General features: G+C 39.0%; 1 protein-coding gene across 1 annotated transcript in view; it reads right to left on the bottom strand.

Annotated features, from left to right (window-relative positions):
- Nucleotides 1-20,202, bottom strand: part of CNTRL (centriolin) — a 36,289-nt gene that overhangs the window by 1,382 nt on the left and 14,705 nt on the right. The window contains exons 15-42 of the mRNA XM_075772224.1: nucleotides 19,503-19,679; nucleotides 18,399-18,533; nucleotides 17,190-17,335; nucleotides 16,570-16,750; nucleotides 15,397-15,576; nucleotides 14,894-15,073; nucleotides 14,195-14,311; nucleotides 13,642-13,786; nucleotides 12,395-12,534; nucleotides 11,731-11,917; nucleotides 11,153-11,463; nucleotides 10,624-10,832; nucleotides 10,254-10,446; nucleotides 9,745-9,875; nucleotides 9,470-9,610; nucleotides 9,224-9,350; nucleotides 8,592-8,756; nucleotides 7,671-7,830; nucleotides 6,820-6,935; nucleotides 5,561-5,778; nucleotides 5,007-5,164; nucleotides 4,681-4,754; nucleotides 3,796-3,984; nucleotides 2,662-2,887; nucleotides 2,143-2,348; nucleotides 1,702-1,842; nucleotides 321-596; nucleotides 149-211 (exon numbers count right to left, since the gene is read on the bottom strand). Of these exons, the coding sequence (XP_075628339.1) occupies nucleotides 149-211; nucleotides 321-596; nucleotides 1,702-1,842; nucleotides 2,143-2,348; nucleotides 2,662-2,887; nucleotides 3,796-3,984; nucleotides 4,681-4,754; nucleotides 5,007-5,164; nucleotides 5,561-5,778; nucleotides 6,820-6,935; nucleotides 7,671-7,830; nucleotides 8,592-8,756; nucleotides 9,224-9,350; nucleotides 9,470-9,610; nucleotides 9,745-9,875; nucleotides 10,254-10,446; nucleotides 10,624-10,832; nucleotides 11,153-11,463; nucleotides 11,731-11,917; nucleotides 12,395-12,534; nucleotides 13,642-13,786; nucleotides 14,195-14,311; nucleotides 14,894-15,073; nucleotides 15,397-15,576; nucleotides 16,570-16,750; nucleotides 17,190-17,335; nucleotides 18,399-18,533; nucleotides 19,503-19,679 (4,692 nt within the window). The remainder of the gene's footprint in view (nucleotides 1-148; nucleotides 212-320; nucleotides 597-1,701; nucleotides 1,843-2,142; nucleotides 2,349-2,661; nucleotides 2,888-3,795; nucleotides 3,985-4,680; nucleotides 4,755-5,006; nucleotides 5,165-5,560; nucleotides 5,779-6,819; nucleotides 6,936-7,670; nucleotides 7,831-8,591; nucleotides 8,757-9,223; nucleotides 9,351-9,469; nucleotides 9,611-9,744; nucleotides 9,876-10,253; nucleotides 10,447-10,623; nucleotides 10,833-11,152; nucleotides 11,464-11,730; nucleotides 11,918-12,394; nucleotides 12,535-13,641; nucleotides 13,787-14,194; nucleotides 14,312-14,893; nucleotides 15,074-15,396; nucleotides 15,577-16,569; nucleotides 16,751-17,189; nucleotides 17,336-18,398; nucleotides 18,534-19,502; nucleotides 19,680-20,202) is intronic.

Genomic DNA, 20,202 nt, shown 5'->3' with positions numbered 1-20,202 from the left:
TGTTTTACTGCCGCCCCCCCCCCCCCAAGGTAGGCTGCAGGTAGTTGCTGTGTGCACAGCGTGGGTAGGCCAGGACCCCCACGCTCCTGGGTCCTGTGCGTTATTTTCAGAAGGGACCCGACAGACAGACTGGGAAGAGACGGGTCACCTTCAGCCGATCCTCATGATGCTGCAGTTTCTCTCGGAGAGCCTCTCCACGCCAGTGTTCGTCCTTTTGGAAACAAAAGCACGTTTAGTAACAGAGCGTAACAGCTAAAGGTACCAATACCGACGTGCTCAGCTGTAGCATGAGCAGCAGCTACTGTTCAAAAGCATTTTACCATTAGGAAGACTTTAGAAAGATTCAACTTTTCTTCCAGTGAGAGGAGTCGTTTGTCAACAGCAGCAAAGGGACCAGTCTCCTCCAAGCTATCAGATTCACACTGCAGACTTCCCTGTTTTTCAGACGATGCATCCAAATCTTCCACTGGTTCCAGAGAAGATGGACTCAAAGATTTAAACCCCATCCTAATTTCATCTTCAACCTCCAGTTTAAGCAACGTTGCTGCATCCTTTATTTCCCTTTGTCTCTTTTCCAGGTCTTCTTGAGTTTTAACCTACACCATAGAACAGTCTCACCATTTTGCTGTCACGTTACAAATGCATCAATCCAGAGGGATTTTCCTGCATAACCAAACAAGGCTTATTTCTTACTTTCACAAAACCTCTGAACAGATCTTGCCCTAGTTCTGACATTAACTTTGCCTGTGAACCCCCTCAGATGGTGATGGAGGCGACTAAAGTTACTGGGACACAACTCCTTAACTTAAACCTAATCATACTCTGATCTTGCATAGTCTTCCCTGAACGCTTTCTAGTTGGTGACAACGTTATTCTCTGAAGGACCCTACTCTTAAAGGACTTAAAACAATTTATAAGGGATTTATTAAAAGATTAGGAATCAGACAACATGGAATCACCTTTAAATTAAAGTGAGTATCATAAGAAGGAAATGCTGGCCCAGGTTGGCACTAACAAGTTCTTCACTGCCTACTGAGTCGCTTTAACGTTGATAACAGTGATTTGCATAAATTATGACTAGTTATGCCAAGTACCTATTACCAAACCATAACGTAAACAGGAGCCAGCGTCTGAATGCTTGACTGAAGCACTGCCTGAACTGAGCTCCCAGCAGACGTTATGGTGCATTTGCTACGTCTGTTGGGAGCACGCAAATCCACTCACTCCTAACGAATAGCTGGGACTCACCCCCTCCACCCTCAGTCCACCTCCAGAGAACACGGTCTCCTTTTCAGGTGTCATTCTTCTGGGCGAGAGGGGTTGATTCACTTGAACCGGCCTAAACAGTGCCTGTAATTCACCGTGCGACGGGAAGGCAACCGTGCCACTCTGCCACGGCCTTCAAGATCTGACAAATGAAGTGCTGCTTTAAGAACTTGCAGCCTTGCTCTGAGAACTCTGCACGTGACTGGCTGGCTGGCGTTGGTTTGTTCATTTTTTAACAGGGATTACCAAGCTGCCTGATCCTACTGATTGCTAACAAAGCTTAACTTCTCCCAGATTGGGGGGGGGGGGGGGGGGGGGGGGGAATCACACTGCAATTTTAAGTAAGTCTATTTCTAACTGTGATACAGTGGACAGGAGGAGATTGAAAACCAGTACAACAAACTTGTCTGGAAGACAGCTCTCCCTCAGTTATACCTGGGTGTGGAGATCCACGTAGTCCTGCTGGATCTGCCCAAGGTCCTCAACAAGGCGTCTGGCTGGCTCCTGGTTACTGTGTGCTACTTGTTCAGCAGTTGCTGCATCACCCTGCAAACAGGTATTTTCATGCTTTTGTTCCTAGGAAAATGCAGAAGGATTGCCTTTTACTGTGAGCATCCACTGCAGAAAAATGAATCGAGAGAACCCACACAACACAATTTCTTCAAGTTAAAAGGCAGAAACAGCATTAAATAGGAGGAACTAGAAGTGTTCTGCAGCCCAGTCTAGAAATACCAGAGTTTGGTTGCCTCAAGTTCTGTCTAGTCATGACATTAATGCATTACTTTGTTCCTCCCACAATAAAAATGGGTGTTCTATCATTTTGCTGTTTAAAAATAACCCAGATCCCCAAACATTCTCCCCTCAGCCAGGACTTACGTGCAGTTTTCTTTCAAGCTGCATCCTTTGCACTTTCATTGCTTCTTTCAGACTCAAGATTTGTTTTTCTGCTTTTTTCCTCTCTGATGCTATCCGATCTTGGAGATGGTTTAGCTCAGACTTGGAGACTTCCAGTTCTTTTTGAAGAGACTGTATGTCTCTGTTTTTTTGTTGTAATTGTAATTCTTTTTCTGAGAGCTGATGTTCTGTAATGAAAATTTTTTTAAAACAATCCTGATTAGCAGAAGTGTAAGTCTCTTGGCATACTGCATACACATTAGATATTTTTCAAACACATTAATGTGCTAAGCAATGGTTTGTAAGAACAGACACAAAGTGAGAGGGGATAGACCACCAGTTGGCTTTAGAATCTCAGTTCTTTGAACAAGTCAATTTAAGGACTGAGAGTCAATCCAGGGGCTGCATTAGAAACCAAGTGAGATTAACAGAAGTATTTGTTGGTTTCATTAGACTTAGAACCCATAAATGGTAACGATTTGTTTGCGCAATTAATCTTACTGCTTTTTCTGACAGTTTCTTCAAGTGCTGCATATCGAGACTCCTCCTTTTCCAGCTTCCTGATGTTTTCTTCTGCCAGCCTTACTTTCGTTACTGCCTGCTCCAGTTTCTTTTGTTGATCTGTTAGTTCCTTTTCCAATAGCGTTTTCTGATCTTTCGCTTTAGCAATATGTTCATCCATTTTTTTCCCTTCACGCTCTGAATTTTGCTTGAGGCGGTGAAGAATCTGCCAAAAAAACACCACTTCCAGCTTTAACTAGCACCAACTTCCATCACCAGAAGATATTATAGAAGTTAAAGCAGCATAAATTGGAAAGAGCTGTAGTCTAATACTCTTTACTGGCAAAAAGAGTTTATCAATTTTTCTTGCCTCTTATTTTCAGTACCACTCCCTCGGTTTTTCTTTTAGTTAACACTTTGTTGAAACTGCTCAGCCAATGTAAGTTAATCTTATATGCCTATAGTAAAACTAAGTCCTAGTTTTCATGAACAGTTGCTGAGCTTTGCACAGAAATACTATACAAGAGAACAAGCTGCCAATAGTGATCCAGTCAAAAGCAGAAGGAAACTTCAGGATAAAAAAAAGCCCTGGAAATTTTTCTGCTTAGTTTTGGAATTATGGAATGCAGCTAGAGTTAAGCTTGGATTAGTTTCACTTGAAATCCATTGTAGCATTTCAGGTACTCTCCATAGTTTTCTCATCTCCCAAGAGAAATCAACAGCACAGGAAGAAGTTCTCTGAACTATATCCAGCTGACAAGACAGAATTCTAGAGAATAATCTGTTCTAGTCCATCTCCTCACCCCATCCACTACACCAGCAGCCATGACACCACACTGCACAGTGCCTTCCACTACCCCACAACCCTTCTTGCACTCGGGGTAGTGTTGGTTTTACAGCAGTTTTGTTACCAGGTCAGTATGGGATGGCACTGCCAAGAAGGATGACAGTCCTTTGTTGTGACACACATGTTTTAGCAAAACCTAAACAATGTTGAAGCTTTTTCCTCTGAAAATGAAGCTTTGTGTTTCTTAAAGCACTGGTCTATTATTTGTAAATGTGCACCCAAAACCTTTTGGCCTGCATTATTTTTAGAGGTCAGAAGAAAGTGAGGCAAGTCAGCAGGCTCATTACCGCTTCTTGTTTGGCAAGTTCTGTTTCCTTCTCTTCAATCTCTTTCTGGAGCTGCTGCAATTGGTTCTCCTTCTTTTTCTGTCTCTCTTGGCAATCCTTATGTTTCCTTAAATATTCTAGGATATCTTCTTTCAGGGTTGCCTGCTCTCTAAGCAGCTCATCCTGATGCTTTGTATTATTTTTCAAATCCTGCAATATAAAACATAAAATCAAGGGATATAACTAGCTGATAAAATTAACAGCTCTCTGGCTAAAAGGCTTGCGTTTGAAGGAACATAACTGATCATCCCTAATCACACTTAAATTACCTTCCATTTAAACCAGCCACTGACTGAATTAAAACAATAGGAACCATCAGATAAAGAGCCAGAAGATGCTGCTTTACTTAAAAAAAAAAAAAAAAAAAAAAAAAAAAAAAAAAAAAAAATTCTTCTTCCTAAAAACAATAAACCAGGGTCTGGATTGTTTTCTAGAACGATGACAAATTCTGGATTGTTTTCTAGAAAGAAGATAAATTGAAACCCAAACAAATCCACAGGAAAAAAATATCCCCATCAAACCAAATAACCCCAAAACAAACCAAAATCCCCCGCACTTCAAGTTGGGGGTAACAATCTGACTAGAAGAGTCACCGCAGTTGGCACACAGAAAACCCAAACCAGAAATCTCATCTGGTGAGGTACCTACTGTAGTCCACACCACTCCAAACTCAGCAAGAACAAGGAATAAACTAGCCGTTGTTTATTAGCGCTGCAAGTGTCTGATTTTGAGCTAATGTACCTAGATGAAAAAACGGGTGATGGACCGTCAACTGTTGTGATAAATGAAGCCCCTCGATTCTGTGCTAAAATTGTGAAAATATGTACGTATTTCACCAAAACTAACCTGCTCTACCAGTTGAAGCTGTTGCCTGGAGTCATTTAATTCTCCTTTCAGTGTTTCTAGTTCTTCCTTTTTTTCTAGAAAAATATTGGTGACAGATTTTCAATCAATTTGAAATACCTATACAAATAAATTATCTCTTTTCATAAATGAATAAAAAATAGAAAAAGTTTCTAAAATTTCCGTCTTTTCAACATGTTAAATACTTTCTGCCTGTAGATATTTGAGCATGTTGGATATTTAGTATCATACAGTACAGTTACAGTATACCTTTTAACACAATTTATCTTAAAATATATTGCAGCTTAGAACCAAAAATTGATCGTTACCTTGAAGATCTCTCTGTACAACAATAATGTCTCCATTCAGTGATTTTTTTTGTTTGTTCAGTAGATCTACCTCCTGCTGCAGGTTTTTAACATCCAGTTCCATTTTTTCTACATTGGCCAATGCAGTTCTGCTGCTATCTTCAGTAGCAGTTAAGTCTCTGTAACATGCGAATACAAATTCTCGGTTTGTTGGAAGTACTTGGTGAGGACTCTAAAACCAGCTGCATTTCAGTAAGTCTTCTCAGCTCAAGTGCTACCTAGTAGTCGTAAGAGCAAGACAGCTGTCCTGTTCCAAGACTTAACACTTTGCTTTTCATAACTTTTCTCGTCACACTGCCATGATATAACATGTGCTGTTGCATTCATCAGCTTCATTGCTGAGTATTTTCTGTAAGTCTACTGTAGACATGCTTAAAATAAAACCTCCACAGGATATAAAAAAATAGCATATTCTGTATAATTGGGCACCTCAAAGTTATAGCTGTATTTTTAATTATGATAAACAGACATCCCATCACTTCTGATCTCTGCAGGAAAAAAAAATTCCCCCCCACCTTCTGGTTTGTGACAACTTCTTTTCCAAACTCTGACAGTCCTCTTCAAGCTTTTCTTTTTCTTTATTCAAAGACTCAATATTATTTTGCAGAGTGCGCATTTGAGAAACCAGATGTTCATTTTCCTGACGGTCTTTCTCAAGTAGTTGTTCCTGCCAGTCTACTTCCCCTTGCTGACACTGGAATAATCTCTGAATCTTCTCCAGTTTTAACTTCTCCTACAAAAGAAGGCATTGTAAACAACACATTTATACAGTCAAGAAGTAGCACAAGTTATTAACATCTTTAGCTACAGCAGTTTAAGAACCTTTCATTCAGAGAGATCATACACAGGCTGGAGTGCCTTCTAGCTACTACCGCATTACAAATGGGATAACTGCTTAATGCCAGATTAATTTGAGTGTATTTACAATGAAGGTTATGATGACTATGAGCACGAGGACTGGAAGATAGGGGTGCAGTTCTTTGTTCCATCATAGTTTAACCACCATTTTCCCCCCCATCTGTACGAGTAGCAGATCCCTTCATCGCAGGGATTTTGCGAGAATGACCACATTAAGGGCTGCGAGATGCTCAGGTAATGTAGTAAGGTGATCACTTTAAGTGTGGTAATAGAAAGGCACCAAGCATATCAACTAGTCCCTTCTTTTCCCTGTCCTTCACAGAAAGGAGTAGAGAAAGAGATATAAATATCTGCTTAGAAATGCTCTCTTAGCAAAAGCATGTTAGATTTTCTGGAATTGCACAACTAAGTAGAGGAGGGCTATCCTGGACTCTGACCTAACAATCCTGTAGCTACTACGAGACTGCCAAAGAGATGCCGCTGACCTCTCTGCCCACTGGTAGCAAAGTTGAATGTCTGTCTGTATTCACTAAAGAGAAAAAAAGAGACCAGCTGAGCTAAAATACCTTTTTAATGGTAGAGAAGATCATCCAGTTGAGTTAGTAAACTGTCTTCCACACAGATAGAATCCAGACAGACAGACTCTGGAAGCTAATACTAAGAAAACAGTATTCATCGTTCTACAGCCACAGAACAGCCTTCTGTCCTTTGCCCTCTCTCCCTCATGCACACCAAAAAAAGAGTCCCATTATTTTAAAGGGCCGAAGCAGACCTAAGACTTTTCTGTGACAAGCTGAAATCAGACTAGAAACTGATTTCACAGTGTAAAGACTCTGTTGCCCAGATCTTAACAGAACCACAGAATATGCAGATCTCTTCTTCCAGTTACTATATTAGCTATAGAAGAAACACTTACTTCTAGAATTGCAGCCTGAGTCTTTTCTAGCTCATTGACCTTTTGGTCATGTTGTAGTTTCAAACCCTGAAGTTCATTATTTTCAAGCTCCAGCATCTCCAGAACATGTTTCAGTTCTAGTAAGATGAAAGAAATCAAAGGTTATTACAAGCACATCAAATGCATTCTATCTGGAGAGGAAAAAAAAAAAAAAAAAAAGCAAAGCACCAAGGAAAAATTAAGAGACACTGTACTGATATCATCCCTGTAAAAACTCTTCACAGTTTCAACTGCTGTGTCAGACACCAGGTATTGTATCTGATGCTGTTCTACCAGCAAGTTGCAGGTCCCCAGGTCTCCTGTGCTCTTCCTACTCCCTAGGGAGTTAGCCTGGGACAGACTATCTCACTGATGAACAATGAAAGAAAATATTTCAGAAAAAGTACAGAAGTTCCAAACTGCCGCTGCTTATACTTCCCACAATCTGACAGGATGTAACTGCTTGGGAAAGAGATTCCTCCATTTCCCCACACATCCCAATGTTTAATACTTCTTCTGTGAATGTGACACAATTAGCTAATGTCCCCTAACGACTCAGTGCCGAGTATGAACTGATCAGTCCTGACAACGGATTTGCTCACATTTCTCTGGCATGAAAAACTCACGTCCCAGATACAAAGCAGCATGAAACACTGCCTCAACTTGAGCGAAGGGTATCTGTCAGCTCCCTGTAAACTACGAGAATTCCAGGGAACTCTTTCTCTGCAGCCATTCACAGTATTTCAAAAGGAGTGAGGAACAGAAGACTGCAGGGATGTGCAATTAGGAGCTCAATTCACACAAAATACTGTCTAGTAAAGCCGAGGGCATACCTATCTTATGCCTGGTAATTTGCCCAAGTATTCCTTGAAGATTTTCTTCCTCTTTTCCAATATCCTTCTTTATGAAGGAAAGCTGTGCTCTTTTCTCATTAATCTGGACATCCAGTTCTTTCCTCTCAACGTTAAGCTCTTCCAGAAGTAGTTTTATTTCCTGTGGAAATGTATCAGTGTTACAAGGAATGCCATTATTTGCCATTTTCAATAAACTTTTCCTTTAAATAGAAGTTCTAAATATTTATAAAATTTAAGGAGTCTCCCACCAATATTCTGATCAATTTAGTTCCAGAGTTTGTTTACACCATTAACTGTAACTATAAACAAAACCCCCACAATGTTTAACTTAAAGTCCTGTTTGTGGACAATTTTAAAGTAACAATCTTGCAGAGATTTTGATCTACAAGTCTGACCACAACACCCTCATTCAAGTAAACAGTATATAGGCCTTAAAACAGGAAGTCAGACAAAAAGCCCCCACAAAATATAATGAACCTTGATACTTTGTTTTTATTTCAGAAAGGAAGTAAGAATCCTTTCTAAGTAAATGAGGATGGAGACAGAGCTGACTTACACCAGCTTTGTTGTGTTTTACACACACTGATCAAACTGATTTGCTTTAGAAGCTGCTTGTCTCAGCAACACTAAGTCATTCCGAGATTTCTATTTAATATAATTTAGTTCTCAAGGGACTAATTCGGTAAGTATTACTGGAATTCAGGAGTTCCAATTTGTGCATCTAGACCAAGCTCTTAGCACAGAATCGTAAGCTTGCTTGTTCTATTTTTCAGTGGGTTTTGGGAGGTTGTAGAAAGCAAAACTGATTTTGTGGAAACTTGTTGGGATATTTTTGATACTTCTATTCTTTCGCTGTTCTTCAGAAATATAATGAAGTGAAGACTCATTTGGAAAAGTTACTCTTATTTGGCGTAGCTTTTCATTTGCTTCAGTTTCTCCATCTCGAAGAGCTTCTTTGAGGTCACCTTTCTTTTGGGAAATACAGTCTTGAAGGACATGAAGCTCTTCTTTTCTTAGGTTTAACTGTTGCTCCAGAAACAAGAGCTCTTGTTGCTGAGCAGTAATCTAAAATGTAGAAGTTTAACAGAAGAAGCATTTGAAGGCTTTTATTTTTGTAACCACACACATGCACGAGAACAAGTGCAGTACGCTGTTCCCTGCCAGAGATTTATTTGAATTGCATAACACGTTAAGATCCCATCAGAGCAATGAGCTTCATTTGCTAAACCTGTATAACATAGCCAATATTGAAGAGTAAGTGCTGATCTGGCCACTGCAGTCTTGTACCTCAGAGAGTGCAGTAAGAATTGTCAGAGAGAACTCTGCAGTAACATTCATTAGGCAGAAACGCCAGAGAGATTGGGGTCATACTTATACGACAAACCAAGGAGAATTCAAATTACCAACATTAAAATAAACTTAAGAATTCAATTCTTCAGCCAAGGCAGTTCAGAACTTAAGATTCTTCTCAGCTTTCAGTTACATCAAAACCAACAAAACTGACAGTCCAGAGTTAATCAGAAAAGCCTCACCTGATCTTTCAATCTTTCCAATTCTGTTTTCTTGCCTTGAAGAAGGTTTTCTGCTTCTCTAAGGATTTGGAGGTGATGTTCTTCATTACCTTCTGCAACTTGAATATCTCCTTGAAGCTTCTGAAGACTGACAGTGAGAATAAAAATGTGACTCAGAAGAAACAAGAATACCTTAGACAGTAATTTATTGGAGGTGGACATCTTTACTTTATCTAACATAGTTTACAGTAAATTAAAAATACTTACCTTTCAGTTAGCATTTCTATCTTCTGGTTTAATGACTGGAACTCAGAGTCTCTTGCAGCCACCATTTTGTTGATTTCCTTCAAAATACCTTCTTGTTCCCTCTTACGCTGTTCTAAATCCCTTGTATCTGCCTGTAATAACCTAAAGAAGCATTTATGCCTTTTCGTATTAACATTTTAACAGCTCTCCCTCTCCAAAAGCATTATCTTTATATTTGAAAGAATCTTGTTCTTCGCCTCATCCCCATTTGATACACATTCACAAGAACAGCATACCTTAATTGTTGATCTGCTTTCACAAGTTTAACGGCCATGTCCTGAGCCCTTCGCTCCAGCTCCTTTGCCTCAGTTTCAGTGCGGGACAAATACTGTTTGGCATGATTGTGCTTTTGAATAGTGTCTTTAGTCTAGAGCAAAAATTGAAGATTGAGACATTACATTCCCATCTTATGCTTTCCACATCCATAACCTGCAGGTTAGCTGTCTGAAGATGACCTCCTCCTGGCTTGACTATTCCACCTCAGCTTTCTCCCTTTGTATACCATGAAGTAGAACCATTTCTCCTCCCTTGTCCAGAGCAGAAAAGCTTCCTCCTCTTTGGCAATGACTGAAACATTTTTTTAGCACAGGTTATCCCATGACTTATTTTCAAATAGAAGCATTTTAAGAGGCTTCAGGTTATCCAAGTGAAAATAAACTGCTTAGACAAACAAAAATCCCCTGCTTAAAACAATCTTAATGCAACACATAAGTCCTTCTGCACTTAGAGTTATGGCTTTACTTACCTTCCCCCGTGTGCTCTCAAGTTCCACTTCAGCTTCTGCAAGTAGCCTATCTGCCTCTCTAAGCTCTGCTCGTCGTTTCAGAAGAGTCTTTTCTATACATTCAATTTCATCTGCAATATCTTCATGGTGTTTAAGAGACTTTTCTAACTGCAATTCTGCAATAACGTCGTTTGTATACCCTTCAATAAAGTCCCTAAAAAGGTCAGGAAGAAAGACATGGAATTAAAATACAAAATGCCAGAGGCCTGGAGCCTCTTGAAGTTCTAGTCCATTTACATTAACTGTAAACAAGTCAAAATTGACTTTTGTTGGAAAAAAGTTTAGGTATTTCCACGTTTACTTTAAATGTATTCTAGTGCAATATCCTTACATGCGTTTGTTATGTTTTTGAGTTGCTCTTCGTAGCTCTGCTACTTCATGTTCCAACTCTTCTCTTTCATGCAGAAGTTCTTCGATGTTTTGATGCAATTCTTCCACCTCTTTTTTGTATTTATGCTCAGCTGCCTCTGACCATTTATCTTTGTATTTCCGAGACTTTAAATAATACACAGTGTCTTCCAGCCTTGAGACTTCGCTCTCCTACATACAGGAAACAGAACAACAAAATTAAGACCTATTTTCTATTTCAGTCCTCCTGAGACACAGGAACAACTACAGACAGCAAAGACTGGACTATTAGCACTGAAGATGGAGCATTCTTATCAGCAAGCTCTCTCAGATCCAGAGCCTTCCTAGCAGAGACTTTTTTTTTTCTTTTTTAAATGGACTAATCTAATCTGTGAAAATGAGGTTTTAGTAGTTTGCGGTTTTGTTGAGAAAGCATATGTTAACAGATGCTCCTAATCCATTCCTAAGTCAGTTGCCTATGGTTAAACCTGCAGCGTACAGCTCCATCTTACCAAATCATGATGTTCAGGCACATTGCAGTGAAGCACTCCAACAGGAATGAGCGGGACAGTGAAGGTTGGAGGAAGAGGGCCGTAAACAACCTGGGCTCCCACAGGAGGTGGGCCATAGATGACAGATCCAGGAGCAACTGAACCTCCATTTGCTGCTGCAGGAGGAGGGCCATAAACCACAGTTCCCTGAGGTACGGGGGCACCATCTGGAAGGACCGTGTAAATAACTGTACCAGGTGGTGGTACAAAGGGAGGGTCTTTGGGAACACAAGTTTCGTCATTTCCTTCACTGTTTCCTTTCGCTCTTCTATCTTTACCAAAAGAAAGAAAAAAAGGAAAAAAGTTATTTTTAAATCACTTTTTCAGTAAGATATATTCTTCAAATGCACATTTTAAAATAACACACATTCTATGTACCGTACAAAAATGTAATAAACACTGCTTAAGCTGAATAACGAGCTCAACAGTAATACACTTTCATAATTCACTCACACACATCAAAAAAATTCACTATGAACTCTAAGCGAGTCCATCTTTAGTACGCTCCTAAACATTCCGAGGCCATGAGACTGACTTACCTTTACCAGAATTTGATTTGTACAACCTATTTCTGACAGGTGAATAAACCCAACATCCTCCATGACTGGGCAAGCCTTCCTTCCCACACTGCCTGTTGTCACCGCACCCTCGTCTGGGTGGGGATGAGCCAGAACAGAGTAAACAAACTCCAGAATCTTTTGTGCTACGGGAACTGGGAGTTGAAGCCTAAAGAAAAGAGCATATGTGTTAATCTATAAATAACAAATAATGTAAAACAAATTATTTGTTGTAGACATTTTAAAGCACTAATTTTTCAAGAACAGGCTATACATACTCTGCTTTCTCTTACTTCCAAGCATGATGCTGCTTTAAAGAGAGCACTAAATATTTTTTAACAATATTTCTCTTAAATTCAGACAGTGTTTTGCAAGAAATGTTTGTCTGCAATGTCCCCTTTTAAACCTTTACCTAAGTGAATTTACAGAACTGTGTTTTGAATAGTTGTCTCCAAATTTTATGTATACTAGATGCTTATTTCTACACAGTAATCCCTCTATCACGGAACATTTGCATGCGTTGTTTCAGTATTTCTCTTCTATGCCAGCCAGTAATTTTTCTTAAGTTCCTCCCACACCTAGCAAGTTTATAATGGACTTTCCCATATCAAATGACTTTCCACATAATAGGACTTTTATTTCTGACCTGCGATGATGGCATGTAATACCAGTATCCCCTCCTTCTCAATGGATCCGCTATACTGGTGATGTAATCATTCTGGGATGAAAGCACATTTCTGAGTGCTGCAATTTCATCTTGTAAGTTGTCAATTTCATCTTTATTACCTGTCAATTAATCACAGTTTTATAGACATATAAGACAAATAATTAAGTCATAAATACTGCATTCAGCTTTAATTGAAGTAACAGTTTAAAGCTTTTCCCTCACTGTTATCTTGTTAATCTGAAACAATATTTTAAAAAAATGAATTACCGGGGGAAACAAACTAAACATTATACAGCCATGTAGATATACCCCGGCCCTTGCAAGATTGTAGAAATACAAGTTCATATACAGGTAACTGATGGTCATTCTTCCTTGTCTATAGATCTCTGATAATGTTCTAGAGCAGTATAAACACAATTAGTGTTTTCTAAGTAGTTGTAAAAAGTGTTAATACAAACTAATGAAAACTAACATACTGTCATTCTGATTCTTTAAACTGAGGCAAAACTTAACTAGATTTCATAGAATTCTAGAATGGTTTGGGTTGGAAGGGACCTTAAAGCCCATTCAGTTCCACTCCCCTGCCACAGGCAGGGACACCCTCCATTAGCCGCATCCAACCTGGCCTCGAACACTTCCAGGGATGGGGCATCCACAGCTCCTCTGGGCAACCTGTGCCAGTGCCTCACCACCCTCACAGGGAAGAATTTCTGCCTCAGATCTAATTTAAATCTCCCCTCCTTCAGCTTAGGCCATTCCCCCTTGTCCTGTCACTCCATGCCCTTGTAAACAGTCCCTCTCCAGCTTTTTGGAATATTTCCAGAGGTCAACTGGCAAAGCTGGAAACCTAGAAGTGCTAGTGCCACTGCTGGTCCTCAACCATCCATTTCTTCCATTCTTCATATTTGAAGATGCAAAGACCCATACACTTCACACAACTGCAGCTTGTTTTGCTGTTTGCTTCATGCACATAGATACAGAGAATCCAAGGAAGCACAGTGATTTAGGACTGAATGTATCCCATATAGGAACTGTAAAGGAAAGTATTCTCAACAGTTCATTCTCCTAGAATAAACTTCCAGAGCTCTGAACAGCTTCCCAGATCAAACAGTGAGAAATATGGAGAAGAAAGTGACATCATCTGCATCCATGCTTATTCACAAGAAGTAGAGAGGAGGAAAAAAAAAAAAAAAAAAAAAAAAGAGAGAGAGAGAGAGAGAGATTACCTGTACCAATGTTATCCAACAACCATCTTAAACGGTCAATTTCTGTTTTTTGTTGCTCCATAGCTTCCTTTAGTTTATCAATTTCAAACTTCTGGGAGTTTGATGCAACAGTCTTCTCGCCAGCTTTCTCCATTTCATGCTGAAACTATTTAAAACATAATTTTAAATCAAAGCAAATCAGTTTAAATTAGATTTGCTAGAACTTTTTCAAACTTGCCCATCTGTCCCTACAAAAATGCTCATTCAGCAAAACGTGTGTACAAACTGATGCAACAAAATTGTTCTTCCCATTCCCTCCTATGGGTGAGGCTTACAGACATAGCCACGTTAAAGCAGTGAAGTGGTGAGAGTTTTTCTTAAAAGTCACTGAGGTTTTCATTTTGTCCTTTGGCAGATGTCAGGGGAGGGAAGAACATCATGCCTTGGGAAAACTTGAGGAAAAAGGGCAGGGCCGACACCTCTAAATGCGGCATTTTCAGAAACTCAGTGAACCAATATCTCTAAGTATTTTACGTTCCTCATATAGCATAGAGCAAACATCACTGCAACCTACTTGTTCTTCCTTCTCTTTGAGGAGTTGTTGTAACAATTCTATTTCTGCTTCTGCTCTGGCAAGATCCCGAGCTGCACGAGCTGCCTCAGCACAGAACTCTTCGGCTTCCTCAATCTCCTAAAATTGAAATTCTAGTTTGAGCTTTAGTTTGCAGGAATACTTCACAAGCTTGCAGATGGCTCATGCAGCTTTGTGAAAAGCTGACTAATAAAAAGCATCAGCACTTGTCTGCTCTGGAAATTCCAGAAACTGGCAGTTTATGTAAAATAATGTTTCTCCTTTAACTTTACAGTATTTCTACAGAGGAGATGTTAGTACATAGCCAAAAACGGTTCCCACTTTTAAAAACTTGAAGCATGAGAACAAACTTCCATAGTCCCTTCTTTTGCTTTTCTATCTTACGTAACAACGTATTCTCTATTGTTTAACTTTCAGTTAATAAGAGATTAAACTTGCCTCTGTGTAACCTTCCAACACACAGCAAGAAAGCCTGTCCATATCCAAATTTACTCAGGCATTCATCTACTATATTTCAAGACCAGACTCTGTCTGAAGCAAGAGCTCCTGTGCAGCAGGACAACTAACTCAGAATAAAACTGTGAAGCTGAATTTAAAAGACACCACCAGGATAGTTCCCATTATGATGGCATTAGAAAGCACTGCTTATATACAAGCAATTAATTACCAATGTTGATTTACCTCAGCTCGCTCCTGATTAATTCTGAGAACAGTCCCATGAAGAGCCTTTAGCTGATTTTTAGCAATGGAGAGTTCTGTAGCTGCCAGTTTATCTGAAGTGATGATTGCCCTCTTTAATTCCTTCAGTTCTTTATCTAGATTAACAAATTGCATTTGTGCCCTGGCATCTTCTATTTTTTTCTGAAACCAGGAAAACAATAGGTTTTATAAGTTTTGGGTAAAAAAACAGCATGGAAGAAAGGCTTTCTGTCGGTATGACTTTTTTCCCCCCGCACATATCCCATTTTGTATTGTATACATAGAAATAACAAAAAAACCAAAAAAACCCCACACAAACCAAACCACTAAAGCAAGGACCACCAATAAAATTTAAGGAAAGAAAGATGTTATATTTAACCTCTGTGTTCCTTCCCGTATTTGATCTATCTTAGAAAGCAAAATAATTCAGAAGTTTTTGAATCATCTTTTTGTGAGCAAACACACTTGTCCTTATTCATTCCTACCCTTTTCTCTAAATCTTCCAGCTGAGCAAGAATAGTCTCTTTCTCTTCATCTGCCTCTTGGAGCTGTTGATCAGCAAGGCCCTGAATTTCTTCCATGCTCTTTATTTTTTCATGTAAATGTTGAATTTCATTCTCTAACTGATGGACTTTGTTCTTATTCTGCCTGTTTTCAGCTTTAACCTAGAAGTGAAATAAGTTAGAATGAGTAGCCAGAATTTTTTTTTTTTCCCCCAACCAAAAGCCACTCTATTTTAATGATTTAAAGAAACAACTTTTGGGGAGTACAGTTACCAGCATGCTTTGTACCATAAGAGAGAGAAAAAAAGAACTGCTTTGCCATTCTAACTATTACATTTGAAAAGTGCTCAAGTTATTTTGGTAGTGGTATGTATATTGACCTTTTGAGGAGGTTACTGGTGGTATTTTTCTACCTATAATTAAACTCTTTGTTGCCTCTGAGACATATCATTGAGCCTAAATTCTAATTCACCAAATAATCAGGCAAAAATCATAAAGACTATTAATTAAAAAAAAAAAAAATCCACAAAAAAGACTTCACTGTTACATGAACACCAAAAAGTAGATCTCTCCTTGTTATCATACAGCTAAAATTAAGAGTTGCCTCTGGAAGTTTTAATGCACATTAAGCCCTTCTCCTCCATGCAATATTTTTGCAAGCTTTATATAAAATAAAAGCCAACAAAAGGCTGCAAAGGAGCACATGTCCTGTCAACTATCCAATTTAACACTTACCAAAAGCAAGCAAGAATGACTGATGTATTTCACTACTTTAACCAGAATGTCACAGTATACATAGCATGGAAGTGGTCAATTATTTGTTTTCCCTCTTTGGAAACTTTTGGCTGCTTATACAGGTTCTTTACAATGAAAATTACTACATAGTATATATTTATGCACAAGAGGAAAATCAGAATTCTAATAATAATTAGTATTCCTAATCATGAGTAACGGCATCCTGCTCTGATGTGAGTTGTCAAATTTGTTTCTGACAAGCAAATGCATTCGTCTACCGTCAGTAAAATCATACTTCTCTGAAAGATGGAGGGTAGCAAAGCTACATTCATAGTGAAACTTGATCCTTCACCTGCAAGTTACATTTTTTAGACTAAGCTGAAATTGGTTTACTCTTGCTTTTGTTGTTTTGATACCTGCCTGTCTATATTTCTCCTGTACTTCTTCCAGTTTTTCCTGCTGGGATACCATTTCTTCCTGCAATTGTCTCTGTCTAGTCCATGCTTTCTCTTTTTCTCTCTGAGCATCAGCAAGGATGTCATTAAATTCTTTTTGCAGATTTGCAAGGCTTTTCCCTAAGACATCAGCTGAGTTCTGACATCTGAAAGAAAAAAATCCAGGTTCCAAGATAGAACATAGCAATTTTAAATTGTGATACCAGATACCGAAATAAAAAAGTCTAGTACAATCGTGCAAGTTTAAGACATCCAGTGTAAATGAATTCAGGTGCACATGTTACACTCCACACAGACCTCCACCCTGGCACTATTTATACTGTTCTTTGTTACTGGGGACAAAGCAGGGAGGGAAGTTTGCCCTGTCCCTTGCAGTGAAACCCAAGGGGACGGCATACTTCCCTCAGCAATGTAATTACTGAGCTCAGGTGATGTGCTCTTAACAACCACAGGGTGCTGAAGTTCATATTTGAACTGCCCCAAGTTGCACTCAGTAGGATGCAGCACAAGTACCTTGTTGCTCTCCTGTACTTACCAATTTCACACGCACAAATCTAACACTACTTGTACTTTTATTTTACTCACTTAATCTCTCCAACTCCTGTCTGAAGCTTTTGCTTGAGTTCATTTATACGAGCTAAGACCTCCTCAGGATGAATTAAGTTACCAACTGCATGGTTTAGCTGATTCTGAAGATCTTTAAGCTGCTGTTTCAGGAGATTGTTGTCTCCCTAGAAAAAAAAGACAAGACAAAAAAAACCCACTCACACAACCATAAGCAAACAAATACACAAATGGTAGAAGCTAGAATTTTTAATACCTAGATCTGTTTTGGACTTGTTGATGTTGGGTTTTTCTGTTTGTTCCGTTTTTTAAAGAAAGAGTCCTCTGAGTAGTATGTGAGATAGGAAAGAGAGATCTAGATACAAAGAAGGACTGAATCCAGCCTTCCCACAACAGGGGAAGTTGCTTTAATCACACAGCACTTAAACCTCCCTTCATTATGTTTTTCTTTACCAGACATATTTTGAAGATCTTGAGCTCAGTGTGTTATTCTTGCCTAGAGAAATCCTGTTGTGATTGAGCCTTTCAGCAGCTTTAGGAAGAATCACAGAATCATAGAATGGTTTGGGTTGGAAGGGACCTTAAAGATCATCTAGTTCCAACCCCCCTGCTGTGGGCAGGGACACCCTCCACTAGACCACATTGCCCAAAGGCAAGAGGAACACTCAGTTTCTAATCTCAGTTCCTAAGATGAGGCCGTGATCTATGTCACTGTATTAAAGTAGAGGTGTTTCTGTACACCTATACAGTTCATGCAGTTCCTGTGAGTTCAAGGATCACAAGCTCTGTTGCCTATTGCACTTAGATGTCATTACCATTTTGTGGCAATTAAGTAAGATTCCTCAGGATCTGCAGCTTTAAACAGAGGCAATAAATTCTGCTTTAGGTATTTGATCAGTTTTTTTCTTCTGCATCCAAATAGTTTTCTTACTGACATGTAGTGGATGAAGCTTGTGGGAAATTAAGATACATATAACAATTTATCAACCCCTCTGCAACATAACTGAGCAGCTCTGAAATTATTTCAAAGGTCAATTTAAATAAATAAAATAGACAGATAAAAGACTATGGTGCAGGGTCTCCGGACAAGAAAATTAAAGTCAGGGAAAGTCATAAATACTACTGACCCTCAAAACAGATTCATACAGAATCCTTTAAAATTCTTACAGTTTCGCCTTGGGGGAACATACTGTGTATCAGGTAACTTTTTAAAGGAAACAAATACTTCACCTGCAATTGTTTGAACTGAGAAAGGAGCTTATAATTTTGTTGTTCCTTCTCTTCTGCTAGTTGTGCTTTGGTCACAGCATTCTCTAATGCTTGCCTTTCTTTTTCAAGTTCAGCTTGCAGGGCTGACAGTTCCATCTACAAACACAGAAAACCTTCAGTTTAATATCCCCACTCCCAACCCCAACCTGTCACCCAAATACTCAACAGCTATATTTCATAAAGCAGCATGACAACATCTCCTAAAAACCCCAACAAACCAACTCCAACCATCCCAAATCAACCCATCACCACATATACGTAACAGGTATATTTCCTAAAACATCATTGGTACTGCAAATTCTAATCTAGACCTAGCATGAGCATGTCCTACCCACTAGGTAACTGACAGATTTACATTTTATCTGTGTTCTACAGAGAGCTTTCAAGTTTTTCCTGAAACATCAAAACTGAAAGACTTGGAGGGGTTGGGGACAGAATACCACACTTTCCTGTTTTGCATTTTCATTTCTGCCCGCCATCTGGAAAATGTCTTGCAAAAAACCCACCATGTTGATTTCTGACGAATGGAAACTGAACCAATATAGTAGTTACTGTACATCATCATCATACACAAATCCAAATGAGGATTTTCAACAGTAAGATAAAATGGGACTGTACAAATTAAAGCATACATTGTTCTTCCCCATAAAAAAGCTACTACTTTACAATATATTATAAAATAAATAAAAAAAAGATTTGCTATAAAACTCAGTTTCTACTACAAAGAGCAAAGGCAAACTTTGTCTTTCACCTGCTACTTTTCACAGGACTGCTTTAGCATCACTTCTTTGATGTGTGCGTGGTTATCTCTTTCCAAAGAGATACAGTTTATTATTTTCCCTTTAAATACGGTGAATATTCTCTATGGGGTAGTAATATTCCCCAAATGATCTGTACCTTGCTTCAATGCAGAGTTATAAATCCTAGCAAACTTGCATTTGGGGGCACACCTAAACCAACAATTATTTGCAAGTCAATGTTGGAGCTGTGGTATGGAGGAAAGCTTGGCTGTCCCTCGCACCAGGGTAGATTATCCCTCTGGCAACATAAAAGCTCTGTTCTTACCTGGCTAAGTTGTTTCAGTCTTTCAAACTCTTCTTTTTGCTGATTGGCTTCAGCATCTCTGTCTCTTAGCTGGGCTTCCAGTTCAGCCTCATAAGCGCTGATGTCCCCTTGTGCATCTTTAAGCGATTCGTTTATTTCTCGCTGCTCTTGGAGTGCACCTTTGAGCATTGTAATTTCCTGGAATTTTACATTCATTTTAGAAATACGTACACAGGACAGCCAGGATTTCTTAGAGTACATTGCCTCTCTTTCTCTGTTATTCAGGAACTCATCATCAATGTGACAGCAGATAGATCAAAACAGAGACACTAACCCTAATCTCTAAACATTAAAACTTAAAGCTAGGTGGTACTACTACATACCTAGATCAGGTCAATGACACTACTGTGACAGACTGTACGTAAATCTACACTTCAGTTAGAAAGGTGTAGCTTAAAGTGATACACATTTGTTCCTGGTATTAAGGTTTACATAAAACTTATCAGGATACTAAGACAGCTCTCTAAGTAATTGGTTGATAGGACTGATGCAAGCTAGCAACATGCACATCCTCAGTTAGAGTCCAGACAGTTTTCACTAATGCAATTCACTATGATACTGATTGCAAATCTATTTTTAGTAATGTCTGAAAGGTAAAGGCTGCATTTCTGAGACATCTTCCACAAAGTACAGATTTACTGTATGTCTCTTGCAACCAGGT

The sequence above is a fragment of the Balearica regulorum genome, chromosome 20, assembly GCF_011004875.1.
Source record: "Balearica regulorum gibbericeps isolate bBalReg1 chromosome 20, bBalReg1.pri, whole genome shotgun sequence".
NCBI lineage: Eukaryota > Metazoa > Chordata > Aves > Gruiformes > Gruidae > Balearica > Balearica regulorum.
This window is presented reverse-complemented; position numbering and strand designations above follow the sequence as displayed.